The sequence below is a fragment of the Malus domestica genome, chromosome 15 (assembly GCF_042453785.1).
Source record: "Malus domestica chromosome 15, GDT2T_hap1".
NCBI lineage: Eukaryota > Viridiplantae > Streptophyta > Magnoliopsida > Rosales > Rosaceae > Malus > Malus domestica.
The window spans coordinates 9,949,942-9,973,539 of NC_091675.1; the positions used below are offsets into that span (position 1 = coordinate 9,949,942).

The 23,598-nt window shown below is 38.6% G+C and overlaps 1 protein-coding gene and 1 pseudogene across 4 annotated transcripts; one reads left to right on the plus strand and one right to left on the minus strand.

Annotated features, from left to right (window-relative positions):
- Nucleotides 1–172: 172 nt before the first annotated feature.
- On the minus strand, nucleotides 173–10,530 carry LOC103456271 (protein CHROMATIN REMODELING 24). 4 transcript variants are annotated; one of them, XM_008395955.4, is made up of 22 exons: nucleotides 10,257–10,530; nucleotides 10,045–10,149; nucleotides 9,133–9,911; nucleotides 8,909–9,039; nucleotides 8,758–8,812; nucleotides 7,999–8,124; nucleotides 6,873–6,980; nucleotides 6,712–6,767; nucleotides 6,539–6,629; nucleotides 5,732–5,869; nucleotides 5,557–5,634; nucleotides 3,929–4,138; nucleotides 3,757–3,828; nucleotides 2,944–3,024; nucleotides 2,741–2,859; nucleotides 2,430–2,541; nucleotides 1,870–1,938; nucleotides 1,678–1,772; nucleotides 1,233–1,364; nucleotides 1,029–1,094; nucleotides 805–937; nucleotides 173–585 (listed from the first exon to the last, which is right to left on the minus strand). In XM_008395955.4, exons 1-22 carry the CDS (start codon nucleotides 10,384–10,386, stop codon nucleotides 421–423), a joined length of 3,051 nt encoding a protein of 1,016 aa, XP_008394177.3. In that variant the 5' UTR covers nucleotides 10,387–10,530; the 3' UTR covers nucleotides 173–420. The 4 variants fall into 4 exon arrangements, with proteins under 4 accessions (XP_008394177.3, XP_070670075.1, XP_070670077.1 ...); XM_070813974.1 differs by having other exon boundaries at nucleotides 10,045–10,146; nucleotides 10,257–10,514; XM_070813976.1 differs by having other exon boundaries at nucleotides 9,133–9,908; nucleotides 10,045–10,146; nucleotides 10,257–10,466.
- Nucleotides 10,531–15,691: 5,161 nt separating this feature from the next.
- On the plus strand, nucleotides 15,692–19,216 carry LOC139191668 (probable carboxylesterase 2; annotated as a pseudogene).
- The last annotated feature ends 4,382 nt before the right edge of the window (nucleotides 19,217–23,598 follow it).

Sequence of the window (23,598 nt, forward strand, 5' to 3'; positions counted from 1 at the left end):
CTTGTGTCGATATCCTTTTATGCTAAATATTCTTTTGTCATTAATTTAACGTGTTGACATCATCTTTCTCTTCACACAATTAACCAAAACATTACAAAATTATCGGTAATATAATAAGAGAATTATTATTAACATTCTAAAAATCTCATTTGGCGCTCCAAACTTTCTATAGTTGCAAAACAGTAGACATCAGATCCATTCATATCGTACATAAAACAACGGCAAATGAGACTCGTTGCAATCCAAAACACGCTCAAACAAATAAGGACGAGTCAGTACCAAGTATTAACGGAAAAATAATAACGGCAAGCAATTACAATGATAACGTTTTCTTTTTTCAGGTTGCAATGCTCAGATCAATCTATTTACCGTATATCTGCCTCCCTTCAGGGCCATCCGATAAAATTAGAACATCTTGTCTTATATCACCACTCTATGGAACTCCCCAGTTATATCATCTAAGTCGATAACATTTCTCTCGTTTCCTTCCGCTTTCACTGTTCCAAGTCCATAAAGCTCAGATTTCAGTGCACCAATTTGCTTTTCTATTTTCTCCCCCTTATCTGGTAATCTTGAAACCATTGCCTGCAGACATTGTTAATCACAACAGAAAATCAATTAATAAGAATTGCGACTAACATGCGCTACTGAAAAAAGAAAGAAAGCTTAACTCAGAATCACACACCAACTGATTTTGACATCTCTTTCTATCTGATTATTTAGACTAGACTGAATAGATTCTTAACATCTTCACCAGAAACCAGGCCTAAATTGCTAACCGAAGAAGATAGCGTGTAACAATACCTTATTTGCAAGAGTTTGTGACAGCCTGTTGATTCTCTGTTTAATCTCTGATTCTGTCAATTTATCTGCGTCAATCGGTGAAGAAGGCTTCTTGTTTATGATTATATCCTTTGGCTTGAAAGCATACTCGGCCCTGTCAACGATGCAAACCAGAAATACAATCACATAAAATAACTTTACTTTCTGTTCTCAAATGAGAAAAGCCATGATTCGTAGAGCTCTACCCATTCACATTGCGTTCTTGTAAAGAACTTGAAAATGAACTTCCCGCAGTCGAAGCTCCTCTGATTCTGTGCCAGGAATAGCAAAGTAAACCACATAAGATTTCAAACAAACAGACATGAAAAAGAAAAAACCAATCTGTTGTTACGATCCATCAAGCATAGAACCTAAAGTTACAGAACAATAACGAAATAAATGGGTTTCACCTTTCAACTTCCTCTTCTACTCCTACGGCGACAGGTAGAGGTGCTGTCTTGGAGAAGAGTAAACTGTGATGACTGACTCCTGCTATACCTTGAGTTTCCAAGAACTCGATATGGGACTTGAAGTACTTGTCCCTACAGTAAATAATGACAAGTAAATAATGAATTCAGTTTCTACTTTCAAAGTCACGTCCAAAAAGGAAATGCTTTTGAACACATTTGAGATAATAATAAAAAAAAAACATCTTTGCTCCAAAAATTCTTTAACACTTACAAGTAATATTCTTTAGTCAAATATTATAAGTATCACAAACATTGTTGCTAGTACCTGAAGGCTTACTCTTTAATTTAGTTATACTAACACTATAGCATCAACTCACAGTTAGTCACAGAAATACAATTACAATTGTTATTATTAACACTACTGCATAAAAGTAATATTCCGTACATTGTGTGCTGGTGATCATGCTCCTCGTATAGTTGCTGCTGAGTAAGGGATACATCAAAACCTTCTTTTGGGAGACTGAAAAGTTCACGAAGATCCTAAAACAATAATAGAATTTCAGTATAGAATGTTGCATTCTACTAAGGTTAAGAATCTGAAATTTCTCACTACCGCAACAACTACTTTAGAATTCACCTGCTGACTAAAATACCGAATCTGTTCTTTATGCTCGGTTGCAGTTTTAAACAATCCGCCCTTGTATATCTAAACAAAATGTTTGAAGAATTAATATGAAGATGTTATACAATATTAATCAAATAATGAAGCAGAAGGGAACCACGTGCAATAAAAATATCCAACCAGGCAGATAAAGGAAATGCTATCACACCATAGCAAATGAGGTCTGATAACATTGTTGTGTCAACACGTAGGCAATTAATCATTTAAACAACTATGCTTAATGTCCTGAAAAATCTACAGAAACCCTACTACAGGAGTCAGGACACCAGCAACACTTATCTAAGCATTGTCAAATAATGAAGTAGAGGTGGACATGCTATCACACCATAGCAAACGAGGTCCAATGACACTGTCGTGTCAAACACATAGATATTTTCATCATTTAAACAACTATTCTTAATGTCCTCCAAAATCTGCATAAACGCTAATACAGGACCCAGGAACACTTACCTAAGCATTGTTAAATCCTGTGTTCATACCATTGAATATAAATAGCTTGGAAAGCAATCTCTAACCTGTTTTCTGTATATCTTTTCTTCAACAGTCCCACAAGTCATTAATCTGTATACAATGACATCCTTATTTTGTCCGATTCGATATGCACGATCCACGCTTTGATTATCCGTACTGCAAATATAAGAACCATAACAAATTAGGAACCACAGCTTATGCAATTAATATCCTTGTTAAGTTAAAAAAAAAAGATACAACTAAAAGAGTGCAAATAAATGCAAGGGATATATTGCTTATATTACATATGAACCTAAACTTAGAAAAACTGCATCTTTGTAGAAAACAACCAGGAAAAAAAAGTATAAGAGAACACCTTGGGTTCCAAGCAGGATCAACCACTATCACACGATCTGCTCTTGTAAGCGTGAGGCCCAAACCACCTACTTGAGATGTCAGGAGAAATATGGGAGCTCCATTACCTTCTTGGAAATCCTACTCATAAAACCAAGATGATTTCAGGAACATTTTGACTATTATTGATACCACTTTCGCTGATTTACATGATTTAACACTTACATCAACAAGCCTCATTCTGTCAATAGCTTTTGTGGTTCCATCAATGCGTACGAACTCGTAACCATTGGATACTAGTGATTCCTGTAAACATACAGTTATCAGTGACTAATTAACTTCACTAATTTGAAGTCTCAAAAAATATACTTTTCAAATAATCCAACTAGACTATTCATCTATTAAAACACTTTCGAATTCAGGACAAGTATTCCCTCAATTTCATATTGCTCCTGCATCAAGCTCCCTACTTGGAAAAGATGTCATCAAGTCAAAACCGCAGGCACGGAATTCCCCATGAGAAGCTTGGAACTGAAATTATCTTGTCCAAGTAAAGAGAGGTTGAATATTTGACCATTCTTGTACATTTATATGCCACTGCATCACTAACAAGTAACCACACAGAAACCTAATGATTGCAAACCTTGAATATTTTCTCATACAATTTCACACTCTTCATGAAGTACTTCACAACAATTTAACTTATTTAATAGTATAAGTTACGTGTCAAGCATTTGCTTATAAAAAACTAAAAAAAGTAGTTGAAATTCAACATAGTGATAGCTGCCCAAATAAGTGTTTTCGAACACTTTCTATTAAAATTAACAAGAACTTTGGGGAAGCTAAGCCCTATACTATTAAACTTGGTGGGCAACTAGTTAGCATCCAAAAAGTCATCCAGAATTGCACAAATTTCAAGAAATTATTCACTTTTCTAGTAAGGAAAACATTGAATTGTCCCATGAAATGACCATGTAATTAAATACCCCAAAAATTCATACCATTAGTTTACTAGTAATATTATTCTAAATGGCTAACCTGAATAAGATTAAGCATCTTTCGAGTTTGTGAGAAGATAAGAACATTATGCCCCTGAGGAATTAAGTTTTCCTGTATAAAAGGTCATTGAACACCATTCCATTTAAAAATATGTCAGCAAACGCATGAAAACAATAAAAACATCAAATCTATATAGACATCACACAATTACCAGTAAAGACAATATAAAAGATATTTTGCATGACAGGTTGGGATGCTTTTCGTTAAAGTCCTCTCTCTCAGCAACATCGGCTATGTACATTGCCAATTTTTCTGCCATGCAAGTTTCATCTGGCTTCAACATTGAATCCATCTCTTCTAGTACATCTTCAGCAGCTCGCTTTGTCAATAGAAGTGGATGATCACATATTTTCTTCAGGATCTAGTTCATATCAAACAGTCCTTGACAATTAGTATGATCAAAAGAGAACTGACAACCTAAAATATTATCTTCATTAACTATGGCTAAGGACCATAACAGGTTTAAAACATGGAGAGCGACAACCACATTTGTCCTGGACTTCTGATCCAAAATCATCCAAGGACGGAAAAAAACAAACATGAAGCAAAATTTGAATTTCTTCTACACAAGTAAAAGAATTTTTTCAATAGTTAATTATAGCTTACTTTCACATTTAAATCCTACCTTCACAAAAGTTTATTCATTGTATATTTTATTGTACAAAAACCGTAATCTATTTTCATCCCATCATATCCAACTACCCCAAGCAGAGTATACGAAACAACAGCATGAAACCTAGAAATGTGACCCCGCCTACCAAAACAAATAGATAAAGAAAAATTCTGACACTGTTAAAAAAATTGAAAACAAGTTCATACACAATTCCTTTGCGGCACACCATCAAATTACTTAGTGAAATTAAAAGAATATCATGGAGCATAGTAAAAATGAAGTTAAAGATAATTCAATCAAATTGATTCTCATTTTCTATGTATAAGAGTTAGAGAGTTAAGCGGAAATAAACATAAACAGTGAGAGAAAGATAGAAAAAGAATATTAATGATATATAATTCCAATATATAAGGTCTATGAGTCATCTCATATAAAGGGAACGTAATAAAGCATCAAAGATCCCGAAAGCAGCTAGAAAATAGAAATTTCTATCCGCCCGCATGGTAGCGATCCAACCAAAGATTTTTATTCTATTGAGCCCCCCCACTTGGTAGCGATCCAACCAAAGATTTTTATTCTAGTGGGGACGGCTACCGTACACGCCCTTTGACGGCGAGCTACCCTCGCCTTCCTCATCTATAGGCATTTCTATCCGCCCGCGCGTCTCGTGACTGTAATGGTTGGGGTTGGCTCTGCTCGCCGGTGCTTAATGCATTCAATCTTACTTGGGTCTACTGCAATCCCTTTAGCTGTAATGACATGCCCCAAATATTCTGCACTTGGACTTCCCTGGAAATTAGTAACTGAACCTGATTCCCTATGGGCCTCGATTCTGGGAAGCAAGTATCTGAACAACTCTTTCTTCAATTGTGAAGCAAATTCTAAGTCATCCTAAATTTTCATATTATCTCAAAATAATTCGATAAATCAATTAATAAATGCCAACGAAACCAATAAGACAGACCAATTCTCCTATTTTCTTTAAACTATAAGAAAAGCAATGGAGAATCTTTTAAAGAAAGATACCATTCTATCAGTTTCAACTACACAGAAAAAAAAACCCATAAAATAAATTTGTTATTTAACTGGATTTGACTCTCCTCAGAAGAACAAGTTGCTTTAGAGATAAGCAGTAAAAAGGACTAAGAACTATAAACAATTTGTACCGTAAGTGCAGCCAACGGGGACCCATCAAAAGCAGAAAGAACCAGCTCACTCTTTAGAAAAGCTTCATAAAGTTTCCGCTACACCATATAAATGATCAACTTGAGAAATATACAAATAATACCTGAAACTACTTGGAAGGATTAAAAGAATATCATGGAGCATAGCAAATCAAACCTGACAGCCCGTCAATCTCAACCAAACAATGATCTCGTTCTTTTTAGAAAGTTTGGCACTTGTTTGGTCATTGTCTTCATTAAATATCTCACTCTTTAAGCGACGCAGAAAAAAAGGTTTAATACGTTCTCTTAGTTCCTGTAGTAAAATGTAACAGATATTTATCGTTAATACTATCAGACATCATAGGAACATAGTTTGCAGCAATATATAACAAGTAATATTATCAGACTACTGAAATAGTGAAGAATTTAGAATAAATAAACAATCATGAGTAAAACTGCATTCAAATGATCAGCGTATAAAGACTTCCCATTTACAAACACATAATATCTTGTATGCTTGCAAAGTCACCAATGAATTTTGCCTATTTCTACAATGCATCAGTTAGGTTCAATGAAAACATGATTAGATTTCTAAATTTAAATTTAAATCGTAGCTGGCAAAGCATTAAGATTCAAACAATCTAAGATTCTAATATTTCCAAAAGTGTTTGATTCTATAATTTGTCTGCTAGACTAACAGAAAAGGACACCTGAAATGTTTGACATAGGTTACTGTCATCAAACAATTAGAAACTTTTAAGAGTGAGACTGAGGCCAAAATAAAACCGTATCATACACTGATTCCTATTGGTCTAGCGTCACTACAGCTACATTGAATAACTAGATACAGGAGATACAGGATATACAACATAAATAAACAACTGAAACAATATGGTCCATAACATTGTAATATAGACACCAAAAAGAAATTTCATGATATCAGGTCACACAAAGCATATTAAAACATTTATGGTATCATTACCTTTGCAACCGTTGAACCAATACGCTTTTCCCTATCCGAAGCATTTTTCTCATTTCCACGAAGAATGAGAGACTCAAACTGTTCCTTAAAACTGAAAAAAAAAAAAAATCGAGAGTTTTATACAGAAACAGATAAATAACTCAAGGCAACCAGCACGGGGAGGAAATTATTACCATTTCTTATCTCCCAGTAGCTCAGGGCAACAGAAGTTGAATAAGGCCCACAACTCCTATTTTAGACATAAAAAGTACAAATAATCAACAAATTATGTCTAGGTTTTTGTTTAAGACATAAAAAATGTAAAAAGGAATAATATGGCACAACCGAACCTGACCTTCAGATTATTTTGCAATGGCGTGCCGCTCACAATAATGCGATGGCCACAAGGTATCTCAAGCAAACTTTTGGCTCTTTGTGTACTAGGGTTCTTTATGAGATGCCCCTGAGATATAAATAGGTCCATCTTATCATTATGCAAGGAAATAAAGTTCTTACACAAATAAATTAGGTTGTTTCATGCACTTTTCAGATAAAGAAATCTGGTTTCTCACAGGCAACTAAGTACATTACAAGTATAATTTGATGTGTTGGACGCGTGTGAGTACCAGTGTGCACATTCAACTGAGGCAAGCAAGGAAATTGATTGGATGAAACATCAGGGCGTGAAAATTTTCAAATGTACAAACTAAGTAACACAAGATCATTTTGTTAATAATTTCAAAGGCATCTATATATCTGAAAGAGGAATTGCTTGAAAGTATCTGTAAAAGCAATAAAATTTCTTGAAAAGATGACACTTCTAAAATAGTTACGGAAATACTAAACAATCAATAATTCACCAATTAAACATGCATGTTTTATCATGGTATATCCCTGATCAATATGTGACGTATACACGGAAACAAGGCTTCTCTTAGACGGGACCCACTATGGTATGTGAGAGGCCGGTTGAGTACTCGAAATGACTAATAAGCTTTCTTTTGCATGACGATAATTAATAGAAGCTATAATGTTCCCTTAGACCATCTCCAACCTTGGGCTAAAAGCCAAATTACCCCCCAAATTACACCCCCAAACACTCTCCAACCCATGCTAAAATTTTAGGCTAAATGCCAAATGCTATTTCTGGGCCAAATACCCCCCAGCTTTCCCCCCAGGCTAAATGCAAAATGTTTATCGGAATTTAAATTTTTTTAGATTAAAATGTTCATAAAATTAATTTACAATAATCTACATTTTTTTTTTAAATTGATTTAAGAAAAAAATTTAGGCTAATTTCATTCTTTAATAATTCTGGGCTAAAATTTTAGGGTAGAAGGGTTGGAGCAGAAAAGATGTTTCTGGGCTAAAAGCTAAATTTTCCGGGCTAAAAAATTTGGCTTTTAGCCCAAGGGTTGGAGATGGTCTTAGAAAAAACATAACAGTCAATTACTCAAAGAAAGTAGCATATGCATTCTCACCTCATCAAGTATCATATAATCCCATATGATATCTTCTCTTCCATCATCGAGAACATAGTCATCCCCTCTTAAAGATTTTGAGTTAACCCGCACAATATCATAAGTTGTGAGAAGAATGCCTTTGTCCTATGAGAAAAGCAATGAACAGTGAGGACAGAATCATATGGAATTTAAGCATAGTTCTTATTTTAAAAGAAAAAAAGTGCAGCCAAAGTCATACTACAAGTTTACTCAAACTACATTAGTTAAATAATCTGGATGCATCATGATGCTTCATTCTGTGGTAATTAAAGATTTTAATGGTTGCATCAGCTTCTCTCCATTCCTATATACATGTTGAATTCAAAAGAAAAAAGGGCATCTGCCAAAGTCATACTACAAGTTTACTCAAACTACATTAGTTAAATAATCTGGATGCATCATGATGCTTCATTCTGTGGTAATTAAAGATTTTAATGGTTGCATCAGCTTCTCTCCATTCCTATATACATGTTGAATTCAAAAGAAAAAAGGGCATCTGCATAGTTAAACATGTTGTTTGCTAATAAATATATTGCATCTCAGATGTTCATGGAATTTGTTTACGGTTTCTGAGTTTTTTCTGTGTTTTGGGTTGGTCTTCTTGACCAACCTCTTTGTTGCTTTTCTCTACTCTTCATAGAATCGTTCTTTATGATTAAAGAAACAATGTTGACTGATTTTGATTCGACAAAAAAGACACATCAATCACCTGATGTATTTATATTATAGAGGAATTACCTGAAGTACATACTGAAGCTCATATTTTCGAGCTTTAGCGCAAGTCCCATAGTATCTACATAGACGCACAAGCAACTGATTACAGATTGCCTTTCTTACATACATGATACTTGAGAAATTAATCATATAAAACAAGACCAAGTAGCCTCACTCTCTTATCTTATCAGCAAGACCCACAGATGATAATTCTTTAATCCAATGGGAAAGCAGTGTTTTAGGGGCCACAACCATAACTCTTTTAATCAACCGTGAATGAAATAATCCTGCTACGAAGCTACAAATCTGTAATAAGATTAAACCAGTACCTATGAATTACACAAAAGAAGAAAAAAGACACCAAAGTAATATATCTGTTAAAGTATCCTCTTTCATTACCTGCATCGTTTTGCCCAAGCCCATGTCATCACCCAAGATTCCACCCTTCCCCTGACAATGCAAAGACCATAGCCACTTTAGGCCATCACGTTGATGTGGAAACAACATTGTCGCAATCTTCCCAGGCAACTTGTAAGTAGATGTGAGACCATTCAAAGTAATAGAACTATCAGTCACCAGAGCACAATCATCAGTAGAATCATCGATCACAATAAGCTCATCAGATTCATAGAACTCTTTAACAATACCACTCTGCCTCCCTGATTCTTTAACTATCTTATTGTCACTCAAAAATACACAGCCATCCTCAACACCAACCTCTCTTTTTCCGACTTTAGGAACAAGAGGACAGGCCACAGTTTTTGGTTTTTCATCCACCCATAAAGTTTCTCTTTTCTTTTGACCATCATGTTTCATAGCCAGGCTGCCTTGTTGAGGTTCACTCGGCAAATAAGCATCTGTCTCCTTGCCTTTGGTTTTAGACACATTAGAACCTTCAACCATGTCCGCTTTTCTGGCACCCCTCCTCTCAATTGACAGTAACTCAAGCCTCGAGCTCAAGTCATCAAGAATATCCCTAATCTCATTCCCGCCACCATTGGCACTAGTCTTGCTCGGATTTTTTTTCAGAACTTCCGGTGATTCATAATCAGCAATGCCCGAAACGTTGGGCTCATCAAGCACTGGTTGTTTGTCAGCATGATCACTGTCAGCCCGATAAGAAACTTTACAAAGACGGCGTCTACCTTCAATCTTAACCTTTGAAGGTTTTTCTTCTTCTAGAATTGATACCATAAACAAACAAAAAAAACAAAAAAACAAAATGTAAGGAAAAAAAATCAAACAATTTGGGGTTTTGCAGTCACACGAGCATTTAATCAAACAGATAGTGGGCAAGAGAAGAGCGATTACCAGGAGAAGAATCAAAATCAGCGAGTGAGAAATGAGGAAGGTTGTGAACCCTTTGGCCTTCGATCGGTGGCTTCACCTCCTCCATTTCCACTTTATCGCCCTCTGCTGATAACCCAACAAAAAAATAACAAAATAAAATTAACGAAAAATAAATACAATAATGAAAAATTAAGGAGGGAAGAGAGTAAAGTGGTTAATAGGGTTAATAATACCGGCGGGTGTGGAAGAAGGATTGGCAGCAGCAGCAGGAGGAGGAGGAGGAGAGAGGAGGTCTTGAAGGAGGCGATAGTGGCTGTCGTTTAGACTCTCTGGTTTTTTGCCGCCTTTCCTCTCCTCCGCCATTTCAAAAGTAAAATACGACAACTTTTTTAATTTTATTTTTCGTTTTTAATGTTTGCGGTCTTTCCATACACGGAGCTTTTCATTTCACGCTTTTGAGTGCCACTTTCAAATTTGAACGTTTGTAATTTGCACAATTTTTAATGTGGTATTCATCTATATTTTGTTTTTTTTACAAACATATCGTAAGTTTTGCATTTACATAGTAAAACCTTAATAATTTAATGTTTAATAAATTAATAACCTTCATTAAATAACATGCTTAATTAATAATTTGCTAATTATAATATAATACATTATACATCAAAACAATATAGTATATTTTTACTGTACAATTTATTTAAAAAATTATAATATAAATTTTACTTAATTAAATAAATACATCGATTAACTTATAAAACAAAAATCTAAATACAATAACAAGCTTTAAAAGTATGAGGTTTTAACGAAAAGTCAACGGTACTGTTCACTTTAACGAAAAATCACATTTTTACACTAAAAAGTCAAACCTGGTACTATTTATTTTACCCTTTATTTTATAATTATCGTTAAAACTCAAAGTTTTCAAACTGTTTTCATTAATTTTCCTTTAAAAGTATTGAATGCATCAAAGTACAGTTACCAAAGTTTATGAAAAGACGCAATTTGTTGTTTGGTAAAAAAACATGCTTTTATACGCTGTTGATTCTCAGTAGAATGTTTGGCTGGAAAAAAGTGCTTTTATATAAATATATTACTTTATGATCTTTAAATATAGATTGTAATTAGACAAAGGCAAATATTACTTTTGTTTTTGGTCGAATGGAATCTGAATTCTCGTCGGATCCTTTTTGTGAGGATTTTAAAAATTCGTTAATTATATTCGTTCATCGTATATCATGCGGTTATAAATTATTTTAAATATTTTTATTTAAAATTAATTACAAAAAAATACCTGACAAAAACTGATCGTACGATATATGATGAACATACGCAAGTTACAGATCCCTATGATCCTCACCAAAAGAATCCGGAGAGGATCCTGGTGGGGTTGAATGAACATATATATTTAGGGAAAAGGATCATCGCTGGATCCTTTTCCTAGAGATCCTACGTGACCGTTCATCGTACATCATGTGGTCAGTTTTCATTACGTACTATTTATATTTAATTTTAAATTTTAAATTTTGAAATGATTTCTGACCGCACGATATACGATAAACGGTCACGATCACATGATTTAAACCCACGCCGTCATACAAGAGCTCAATACATTTCTACTACTATGGTAAATGGCCATTTGCTAAGCCGGTTTTAGAGTTAAGATGGTAGATTCTCGATTGGGTCTTTTCTGCTTCTTCTTTTTTTGTTGAAAAACGGATGATAAATAAGATGGTGAGCATATACCATAGTTTATGATGGTGAATAAAAATGCTTTCATATGGGTTTAATCGTCTTGGAGAGATTTTTCGATATTCCCAAAATATAAGGTAAAATTGTGTCATTATATAAGGGGAGTTTTAACGAAACACTCCAAGTACTGTTCACTTTAACGAAAAATGACATTTTTACTCTAAAAAGTCACTTCTGGTACTATTCACTCGCAATACCTTTTTGTCATTTTGATTAAAACTCAAAGTTTTTAAACTATTTTCATTAGTTTTCCTTTATATAAGTGGTGAAAAGAGAGGAATAGAGAGTAAAGTGGGTTCCGCTTATCACCTATAATTAATACCATTATATTTGCCAACTTTTGCATGGCTGCAATTGCCTTAATTCGGTTGCCATTTATTTGAATTTGCTCCTGCTAGTTGAATTATTTTGAGGTGCTCCAGCTGATTGAATTGTGAGAGCATTTTTAATGCAAGATAAAAACCAGGCCCACTTTTTTTTTTTATGACAAAAGTAATGATTTAAAATGATTACTTCTAGCTAATTTTGAAACATTGGTTATAAAATTATCTCCCTTGGACAGAAGCAAAATGCGAAATGTAAAAATCATATTGAAAATTGAATTACAACTGAAACACGCATTAATCTAACACATATAATATCTCATTTGCATCTTTGAGAGATGTGAATACTGAATGCGAATTATAATCAAATGGACAAGCATAAATTTGAGATCTTATGTAACAGAAAAAAATTTAAAAAAAATTAAAAAAAAAAGAAAGAGATTCCAGTAATAAAAGTTTCAACTATAGAAAAAAAAATTAAGAGGAAGCCTCCTTCTCAATTATTTATTCATGCAAACACTTATTCATACAACTCTTTTTGTCCCAATCACTTCTGCCAAATGTACATAAGATTCCATCGATCCTTAGATTCGTCAAAATAAAACGCTCCGGTTTGTTTGATTCTCCACCAACACTTGTCTCCGCATCGCTCATCATCTCGTTGAGCTTTGTACACATCAAAGCTTCCATGGACATTTTGCTACCACATGTAGCAATAGAACAATGTGTTTGGGAGGAGAGCATTGGACTTGAATTCCCAATGGAAGGAGTTCTCAAACGAGAGGTTGTGTTTGCCAAGATCGTCATCATTGGATTGGCAATGAAGAGTTAGGACAATATTTGGTCCCTGATAATTAGTTATGTTCACGATAAGATCATAATCAATGCTACGGATGCTTTGGCCATTGCTTTTGGACGTGTGTCTGTCCTAATAATTCACCCTTTATATATTTTTTTTATTCACCCTTTATATATTTTATCAATGAAACGCAAATTACCAAAAAGAATAAATTAAACAGAAATGAATTTGTCTAGAAAATCAAATGTATGCATCATCTATTTTTCTCTAATTGACCGATAAATCCTAATTAATTGCAAAGATTAATTTCTTTCTCGTCCTGGTCCATTATCCAATTTCAAATGACTGGATAGAATAACAACAATAATTATTATTTATTACGCAATTAAGGACAACTTTACCAGGCTTAATATTTTCTACCAATTCAAGGTAATGTGCTACATGGGCACAGAGGCCTCATAACCAACCTCATTTTATGTTTGGGTTGGGTCAACCCATTGTACATTAATAATATTTAAATAAACTAAAATCAGAAACCCAATATACAAATCATACAAGTCTTTATGTTAAAGAATTCATCAACTTGGAATTCGTTTCTCAGCCACATGATTACAACGGTAGACATCGAAATTTCGGCAAATAAATGTTGACCGATAAATCAAAGTTTCAACGCTCATGTATTACATAAATTTTACACGTAGCGTGTGTCTAAACAAAAAATCGAAATAAGTTGGAAAAGTCATCAAACAGGACACGTGTCAACACTTGGCAGAAACGACTTATTTCATCTGGGATATTATATTCAAAATTAGGCCTTGGAAAATTCTATAAATACAAGCCCATTTCATTCATTTTTTAGGGGGAATTCATATTACACCTTGAAGCTCTGAAGGTCTGAAACTCCGAAGCTCTCAAGCAAATCTCGAAGGATCAAGAAAGCCCTTTTCGTTCTTCATCAAATCCTCCTTCAAGATCAAGTCTCGACGGCCCTTGAAGAAAGTGTTCTTCGTTCTTCGTTCATCGTTCTTCTAAGATCAAGCCCCGACGGCCCCTTGGACCAACAACATCAACAAATCCACACGTCCAACCGTTCTTCAAGATCAAGCCCAAAAGCCCTTGGAGATCCATTCATCACTGTTCTTCAAAGATCAAGCCCAAAAGCCCCTTTGAAGATCCGCTCAAATCCACCTTCAAGATCAAGCCCACGACCCTTGAAGAACGCTCATCCTTAGATCAAGCCCAACGGCCCTTTGGATCAACCGCACATCCACAAATACACACCTTACGGAGATTGAATCAGATGATCAAATTTAAGAGAGATTGTAACCCAAAATCATCAAATACAATTATTTGTTTGTGCACGTTGTTTTTGTCTCTTTCGTTTCAGGAATTTTCCGTGTTCACAAATTGGCACGCCCAGTGGGACCATCTCTTCCTCTCATCTCTTTCTCCGTTCAAGAAATTCAAGCGCACTTCCAAAATTAATGGCATCAAGGAAGGCTCAAACTGTTCCCGCAACCGGCGCAAAGAACAAGAGCGTCCTCGTCGCAACTGGTGTCACTTTGGGCATCACGACTCGAAGCATGGCAAGAGCTACTTCTGCCGCCTCTTTCACCTCTGCATCAACTCTGTCAAGGGAACAAAAGCACCCAAGGCACGAGCCTTTGATCACCTTAGCCTCACTAAGGGCACCAAGGGGGGAAAGCCTAAGGAAATACTCTGAATCCATGCTCTCCGATGCCGATTCAAGCGACAGTTCAGCCATGCAAGTCATGACCATTGGAGCAACTTCAATCGATGAGCAGCTGGCTCAAATGAATGAAGCAATTGCAAGGCTAACACGGATTGTTGAAGAAAAAGACTTGCAAATCGCTGCACTCGTCAGCCGACTGGAGCCACAGGATGACGAGAACCCTGACCCAGAGAATGATCCACTAAAGAGAAGAGATGACGAAAAAGATGAGCCTCAGGTGGAGAAAAACGATGTGAAGCCGGAGCCAGACCAAGCAGCGGCATTCATGGGATCTTTTTCTATCCAACAGCTGCAGGAGATGATCACCAACACCATCAAGGCACAATACGAAGGGAGCTCAAATACCTCCAGGTTGTACTCAAAGGCGTATTCAAAGAAGATTGATGCCTTAAGGATGCCGATGGGTTATCAACCGCCAAAGTTCATGCAATTCGATGGAAAGGGAAACCCGAAACAGCACGTTGCCCACTTTGTTGAAACTTGCAACAACGCAGGGACCAAAGGGGATTACCTCGCCAAGCAGTTTGTGCGCTCGCTGAAAGGAAACGCCTTTGAGTGGTACACAGACCTAGAGCCTGAGTCCATCAACAGCTGGGAGCAATTAGAGCGGGAATTCCTCAACAATTTCTACATCACCCGTCGCACTATGAGCATGCTAGAGCTAACGAGCACAAAGTAGTGGAAGGACGAGCCAGTCATTGACTACATCAACAGATGGCGCACTCTAAGCCTTGACTGTAAAGACAGGCTCTCGGAAACCTCTTCAATCGAGATATGCATCCAAGGCATGCAATGGGGTTTGCAATACATCCTCTAAGGCATTAAACCACGGACTTTCGAGGAATTGGCCACTCACGCCCATGACATGGAGTTGAGCATCGCCCATCATGGGAAGAAAGAACCGATCGCCGACTACAAGAACGACAAAGTTCTTGGGCCAAAGGTGGAGAAGGCTACGTGGAAATCCACCAAAGAAGCAATGACAGTCAACACAGCTCCCGTCAAAATCCCTACACGAGGTAAGGCTTTCATGATCAAGAGATGCGTAAACGCATTTTGAAGGAGCTTGAGGAGAAAACTTATCCATTCCCCGACTCTGATGTGGTTGCCATGTTAGAAGACTTGCTGGCAAAGAAGGTGATTAGTTTGCCTGAGTGCAAACGGCCAAAAGAAATGAATCGCACTGACAGTCCAAGGAACTGTAAATTCCACCGCTTCATCAGTCATCCGACAGAAAAATGTTTCGTGCTGAAAGATCTCATCATGAAGCTGGCTCATAAAGGAATCATCGAGCTAGATCTTGACAATGTGGTGAAGTCAAACTATACCACCTTCACTTCTGGCTCTTCCAACTCGAAGTTTTCACCTCAACCGCTGGGGGCATGCTCCAAGTCAAACGAAGTTAAAGGATGGGCTCAAGTCACTCCTAAGAAATTGCACAAGAAGCATACGTCTCCTCCACAAGTCTGCCAATCGGAAAGGGGGCAAAGCAGCTCTTGTCAACCTTCAAAACAACGTGAACGTGTTGAAGATGATGAAACTTCGACACGAAGATCGTCCGTCCCCATCACGATGCGCGACTTCTTGCCCGAAGACTTCTTCAATCACGCGGTCAAAGCTCATTGCTATGAAAATTGTGAGGGACGCCTCTCCCGGATTGCTTGACAAAATTCACAAATTCTCCTCGCCCGCACGAGTCTAAACTGCATGGCACAAAACTCCTGGTTTGCACGAGCATAAAAGGCAACACCAAACGCTCCTTGTTCGCACGAGCCTAAACTGCACGAACCAAAGCTCCTTGTCCGCACGAGCCTAAACTGTGGGACACGAAACTCCTCGCCTGCACGAGCCTAAACTGCATGGCACAATGCTCCTGGTCTACACGAGCATAAAAGGCAACACCAACGCTCCTGGTCCGCACGAGCACAAAAGGCGGCACCAAATCGCTCCTTGCCTGCACGAGTTGAAACTGCAAACGGCACCACCAAAAGAAAATACAAAAAATTATGTATGTATTTGAACTACGTCATGACTTGATCCCTCCTCAACCGAGGGTACGTAGGCAACTTGAAACTTCAAAACTTCAAGTACAGTCGCATCATCAACCAAAAGCACAAACACTTTGAAGAGTAAAGAGCAAATGCAAAATGTAAATACTTTATTTCTTTAAAGGAAGGGCAGCTACAAGACGGTCTTTCCAATTGGAGGCAAGAAGCACATCAACGTCACCACCGAGGAAAGCTGTGACCGAAAGGTATCACGCAACGAAGTCTCGCTGCAGGCTCTTGCACAGTTCCACACTACAGCGCACCACCGAGGGAAAAAGACTGTGAACAAAAGGCACTACACAGCAAAACCCCATTGCAGTGTCTTGCACAAGCACTACCACGTCTCTAAGAAGCTTCGTGAGGTCCTGGCATCATGCTCTGTCTTCTCAAAAAAATAAAAAATAAAATAAAAGATTCCTTTCATCACATCAAAATACAAAATAAGGGTTTGATTAAGTGAGTCAATTTTATTACAAATTTTTATTACAATTTATTTGTATATACAAAAAATAATAATTAATACATATATTATTATCCATCTGCAAAAAAAAAAAAAAATCGTTATAGTTTGCAATTGCTTTGGCCCAAGCCTTCCTCCATTTCACAGTTGCCGGATCCCATGCCCAATAAGCCCATGAAGAAGCCCAAGTCTCTATCTAGCAGCCCTTTCTCCTTCTTCCTCGGACACTGAGGGCAAAGCCTGGGTACGGACCCAGATCAAACCCAGAGTGCCGCCAATTCTCTCACTCCCAAGATCTGTCCTTTGGACCAGCTTCACCAACCTTTTCTGAATCTGGTTTCAACAAGGAAGACATCTGTTTCTCAATAGATGTTGTGGCCTTCACTGAATATTGCAGTTTTCTTTTCTTATGCTTTTCGATTTCGAAGAAGACGAGGTTGAATCAGGGATTGGAAAATTACAGAGGGAGACTCGAAGTAGAGACCCCAAGTCGGAGACATCATGGTCGGATGCTGTTGCTGAGAATTTGGCCGTGGTTCTCCGATTCGCGATCCCGGGACGTTCTGAAAGCTTGTCATCCACCTGTCGCCTGCCATCGGTTTCTGGAGTCTACGTCATCGTCGTCAAATATCTGCTGTTAGGAAATGTGCCGGTGGCGATTTCACCGTTGACGACCTCCTCGACTTCTCTAATGAAGACCCCCTTCGACTGACGCAATCACTGGTGTCCAATCCAAGGACGTCACAATTCAACCCGAACCCGTCGTTTCTGCCCGTATCTTTCTTCCCAAGATCCAAGACCCGGCCCAAAAGCTCCCCGTTCTCCTCTACCTCCACGACGGTGGGTTTATCTTCGAGTCTGCGTTCTCTCTTATTTATCACAACTTCGTCGGCCGATTGGCAGCTGAAGCCCACGCAATCGTAGTGTCCGTCGAATATGGGTTGTTCCCGGATCACCCCGTACCGGCTTGCTATGAAGACTCATGGGCGGCGCTCAAATGGCTCGCGTCCCACGCTAGTGGGGATGGAACCGAGTCGTGGTTAAACAAGTACGCTGACTTTGACCGGTTGTTTATAGGCGGGGACAGCGGTTGAGCAAATTTGTCGCACTATTTGACTGTCCGGGTCGGGTCTATCGGGCAACCGGATTTGAAGATTGGTGGAGTTGTGCTGGTGCATCCGTTCTTTGGGGGCTTGGAGGAGGACGACCAAATGTTTATGTACATATGTCCGGAGAACGGTGGGTTGGAGGATCGTAGGCTGAGGCCGTTCCCAGAGGATTTCAAAAGGCTAGCTTGCGGGAAGATGTTGATATTTTTCGCGGCGGGAAACCATCTGAAAGGGGCGGGCCAGCTGTACTATGAGGACCTGAAAAAAGAGTGAGTGGGACGGGAGTGTCAACGCGGTGGAGCATGGTAAAGGACATGTGTTTCACTTGTTCAATTCGGACTGTGAGAATGCTGCGGACTTTGTGAAAAAAAAAAATTTGGATCCTTCATCAACCAAAAGTAGTTACCTTACTGTGCTGCCCATCCAACTTCATCCATACTACCCCATCGTCTTCATCTCTCGAGTCACGGCGGAACACTGCAAACAAGCTCCTTCTTCCTCCGCGACGGCAGGCAGGCTATGCAACGGGTCTGCAGTGGCTGTGCTCGGTGGCAGTACAACGAGTGTACATCGGCTGTGCTCTGTGGCTGTGCTCAGTGGCAGTGCAACGGGTGTGTAATGGCTGTGCTCGGTAAGTAGTGTAATGGCTGTGCTCAATGGTTGTGCTAAGTGACAGTAGTGGTGGAGCGTCTTCCTCTACACCTCCGCCATGGCCGCCGCCTTTGAATGAGATTGACAAAACCAAAGTCTATCAATACACACCCAAAGACCTCCTCCGTCTCTTGCCTCGCAGCTGCCAACAACTTCAAAGACCGCTGTCAAACGACTAGCCGGTCGAGAAGCTCTTCCTCAAACTCCAGCTCTCCGTCCGTCTTCGTCCTTCCCTACAAATCCCTCAGCCAAGCATCCTAATTTATACAGAAAGAAATACAATTAAAAAAAAAAAAAAAAAAAAGGTGGTGGAGCAAAGCAAAGTGGTGCTGTCACCACGTGAAAAAAAAAAGGGGTGCATCAGGCACCATGTGCTATAAAAAAAAATTAAATTAAATTAAATTAAAAAAAAGGAAGTGGTGGGTGCATCCAGCACCAAAAAAAAAAGGAAAAAAAATAATAAATAAATTAAAAATATATAATAATAAATAAATTATAAAAAAAAAAATTGCATAGAGAGAAATAGAAGGTCCATTTTATTTATTTTTCTGGAAATTTTACATAAATTTGCATTATACATACATTTAAAAAAAAAATCAAATCAAATCAAATTTACAATAGGGGATCTTCAAGGACGATCAGGTGGCGCCTCAGTACTTGACGGAACCCTAGGAAAAGGAGGCACCGAAGGTTGATCATTTGGAGCTTCATTACGCGGTACAGCCCCAGAAGACGAAGGCAAATGCTGCTGGAACAAACCCACAAACCTCTGATGATCAAGTAAAATCTGACCATCAGATTCTTGCATCTGGTCAATCTTCCTCTTCATGTTTGTCGCATAGCTATGTGCGAGCTTATGCAATTGTTTATTCTCCTGCTTGAGCCCTCTAATCTCCTGTTTGAGACTCGTCACTTCAGCCGCCAATGATTCAACTTGACAGGTTCGAGCAAATAGGCGTTGGGCCATATTAGACACAGAACCTGCACACTGCACACTGAGAGCCAGAGAATCCTTAACAGTCAACTCATCAGACCGTTTGGAAAGTAGTCTGTTATCTCTGGGAGTGACAAGGTTTCGGGCCACCACCGCAGCGGTCATATCATTCTTCACCACCGAATCCCCAACGGTAAGAGGACCAGAGGGTCCAGACATTTTCAAAGTGTTGAAGAAAGAAGAGATCGGACAAATCAAGATCTTAGAAGTGCAAGAAGGGAGTTTTCACAAGCGAAAATTCAAGTGTGCTTTGAAACGAACTGCGTGTCTCTATAAAAAATCAGCACTCGACGGGATTTCAGAGATCGAAGAGGCGAGCTCAGAATTCGAAGAGGCCAATTCAAAAATCGAAGAGGTGCTAACTTTCTCAAAAGCTGGGCTTGCTCGGAAACCACGGGCCAATCTTCCTTTCCAGACTTGTTCGCACTTGTCACATGCAACCTCTGTGCTCGACAGAGCTCAGAAATCGAAAAGGCAAGCTCAGAAATCGGAGAGGCATATTGCTTTTCCAGACGCGTTAGCACCCATCACACGCAAACTCAGCTTTGCGGAAATCACGGGTAATTTGTCGAAGCGCCAATCCCAGATATCGAAGAGGCGCCAGTCTTTTTCAGCCGCGTCACCACCTGTCATATGCACACTCAACTTTGCGCAAATCACGGGCAATTTGTCGAAGATTTTTGGTGAAGGAGAAAGCACGTGAAGTTTACTGTTCAATCACGCGTTAGTTGCCGACACGAGTGAAAGAATAGTACCTCTACAGGTATTAAAGGATCTCCTATAACTGTCCACCTTCACCTTCCATAGCAAGGCAGACATACAGAGCATTTCTTCATCTCCAAAAATGTTTTCCCAACGAAGCCTCTCAAGTCATTCAATGTTCCTTATTCCTTGGGGTACCTCTGCAAGCCAATGACTCCAAAGCAAAAGTATCTCATATCACCAGGGTAGAAAGCAAGAGTATCTCATATCATGCGTTCTCCCTGTCCTTTCCTTTGTCTTTGTTCGTACCTACAAAGATAAGGATAAAGAAAATAATATGCCGGAACCTCCACTCAAACTCGGGTAAGGAATCGACTACTTGGAACCCTTCCCTGATTGCCTACCTAGCACTACTATCGAGTACTCGTCTCCCACAGCTGCTGTACTTCCAAATAAGCTGCCACATCTGCCTGAAGAACAGATAAGGCAAGTGAAAATGATACATTGCAGCATGTGGAGACAACGTGCCTGAAGAAACTAGCAGAGAAGAATGCAGCATGCACAGTCAACTCAGCAGAAGGAGTCTGAGATGAAGAACTCGAGAAGATGCCGCATCTGCCTGAGGAACAGTTAAAGGAAATGAAAATGATACCTTGAAGCATGTGGAGACAAGTGCAACAAAGCACATGCTGAGTCATCCGCTACTTCTTCAAAATCAAAAGTATCTCATATCATCATGGTTGCAATCACTCTGGACGGTGAACTCGTTTTGACCCTCAAATTCTTGGGTCAACTTACTAGGCGTTGTGGGCTGCACGTGCCGATTCACCACCCTTGAATCAAATCCTTAAAGACCAAGTCACCAACTGGAAGAATAGCCCATCAATCTTGGAGATCATACTGTTGACCAAACTACTCATGTGTGAATTAGAAAGATTGAACAAAGCAACAAGCCGTCACCTTCACCTCGTGCCTGCTTGCCATGTGTTCGAGTCAACCTTCAAGAATCAAGCCTTAACGGCCCTTGAAGAAGCTTCCAGCCAATTCAAGATCAAGCCTCGACGGCCCTTGAGGAAATCACAAGTCCGATTCAAGATCAAGTGTCTACCACCCTTGAATCAAATCCAGTTCAAGAATAAGCTGTGGAAAGTCAACAATTGGAGGAATCCAGAAAGTCCTCCAATCCAGTTCAAGATCAAAGCTGTGGAAAGTCAACAAGTGCAACAAAATACGTGCCGATTCATCCACTACCAAAGTCAAGGATCATCTACCACATGAAACTCATTGTGGTCCAATTTCAACCTTCAAGATCAAGCATCGACGGCCCTTGAAGAAATTTCAAACAAAAGTTCAAGAACAAGCCTCAAACGGCCCTTGAAGAAATCTCAAACAAAGTCCAAGAACAAGCCTCAACGGCCCTTGAAGAAATCTCCAGCCCAATTCAAGATCAAGCCTCGACGGCCCTTGGATCGACATCTACAGTAAGGGACTTCAAAACGCATCTCCTACACGTGACAAACACATGTATACAACGCGCCTTGAAGTGGGGGCATTTGTAGACATCAAAATTTTGGCAAATAAATGTTGACCGATAAATCAAAGTTTCAACGATTATGTATTACATAAATTTTACACGTAGCGTGTGTCTAAACAAAAAATTGAAATAAGTTAGAAAAGTCATCAAACAGGACACGTGTCAACACTTTGCAGAAACGACTTATTTCATCTGGGATATTATATTCAAAATTAGGCCTTGGAAAATTCTATAAATACAAGCCAATTTCATTCATTTTTTAGGGGGAATTCATATTACACCTTGAAGCTCTGAAGGTCTGAAACTCCGAAGCTCTCAAGAAAATCCCGAAGGATCAAGAAAGCCATTTTCGTTCTTCATCAAATCCTCCTTCAAGATCAAGCCCCGACGGCCCTTGAAGAAAGTGTTCTTCGTTCTTCGTTCTTCGTTCATCGTTCTTCTAAGATCAAGCCCCGACGGCCCCTTGGACTAACAACATCAACAAATCCATACGTCCAACCGTTCTTCAAGATCAAGCCCAAAAGCCCTTGGAGATCCGTTCATCACTGTTCTTCAAAAATCAAGCCCAAAAGCCCCTTTGAAGATCCGCTCAAATCCACCTTCAAGATCAAGCCCACGGCCCTTGAAGAACGTTCATCCTTAGATCAAGCCCAACGGCCCTTTGGATCAACCGCACATCCACAAATACACACCTTACGGAGATTGAATCAGATGATCAAATTTAAGAGAGATTGTAACCCAAAATCATCAAATACAATTATTTGTTTGTGCACGTTGTTCTTGTCTCTTTCGTTTCAGGAATTTTCCGTGTTCACAACAACTCCTTCCAGAATTTAAATATTATTCTAATTATTTTTTTTTTGTACAGTTCATTGATGGGAAGAGTGAAGGGAGCTCTCCCGTATATTCTTGGGTTTATAATCCAAGTGCTTATCGGGCGCAACTTTATCATGATCAAGAGTGCATTCATAGCTGATATGAAGTTCACTGTGTTTTTATGTTATAAAAACACAGTAGCTTTGTTTGCTCTACTTATAGCGGCACTCTATAGCAGACAGACCTCTGGTTCCCAAGGGTTGTCTCTTAGCTTGGATCATTTGCTTGGTTGTATTTGAGTAAGTACCCTATCTTAAATTAAAATTGAAAAACAAATCATTTATATTTTAAGGATTAATTACTTTTCATTTAACATGCCATTTTTGGGGCAACTTGCTGTGTTTGCTGGACTACAGGTCACGCCAGCCAGTTTCTCTAGTTGTATTATCGTAGTTCGCCCGGCCTTGAAATTCATCGTCTTGTGGTATTTCGGGTATGTTCTAAACTATTGGATATTGTCATTTACAACTCATTTAATTTTTGTTAAAAAAATATTTAAATTTGATTATCATTTTTCGAGTTACAGGTCGGAGACGGTCCACATTCATAACAGACGTAGTCAAGCAAAATTGAT

Coding starts and splice junctions, on each gene's coding strand:
- LOC103456271 (XM_008395955.4), bottom strand. CDS start 10,386: ATGGCGGAGGAGAGGAAAGGCGGCAAAAAACCAGAGAGTCTAAACGAC. Junction 9,040..9,132: donor GCTTGGGCAAAACGATGCAG/GTAATGAAAGAG, acceptor ATCTTATTACAG/ATTTGTAGCTTCGTAGCAGG. Junction 5,870..6,538: donor TTGGTTCAACGGTTGCAAAG/GTAATGATACCA, acceptor ATTTTACTACAG/GAACTAAGAGAACGTATTAA.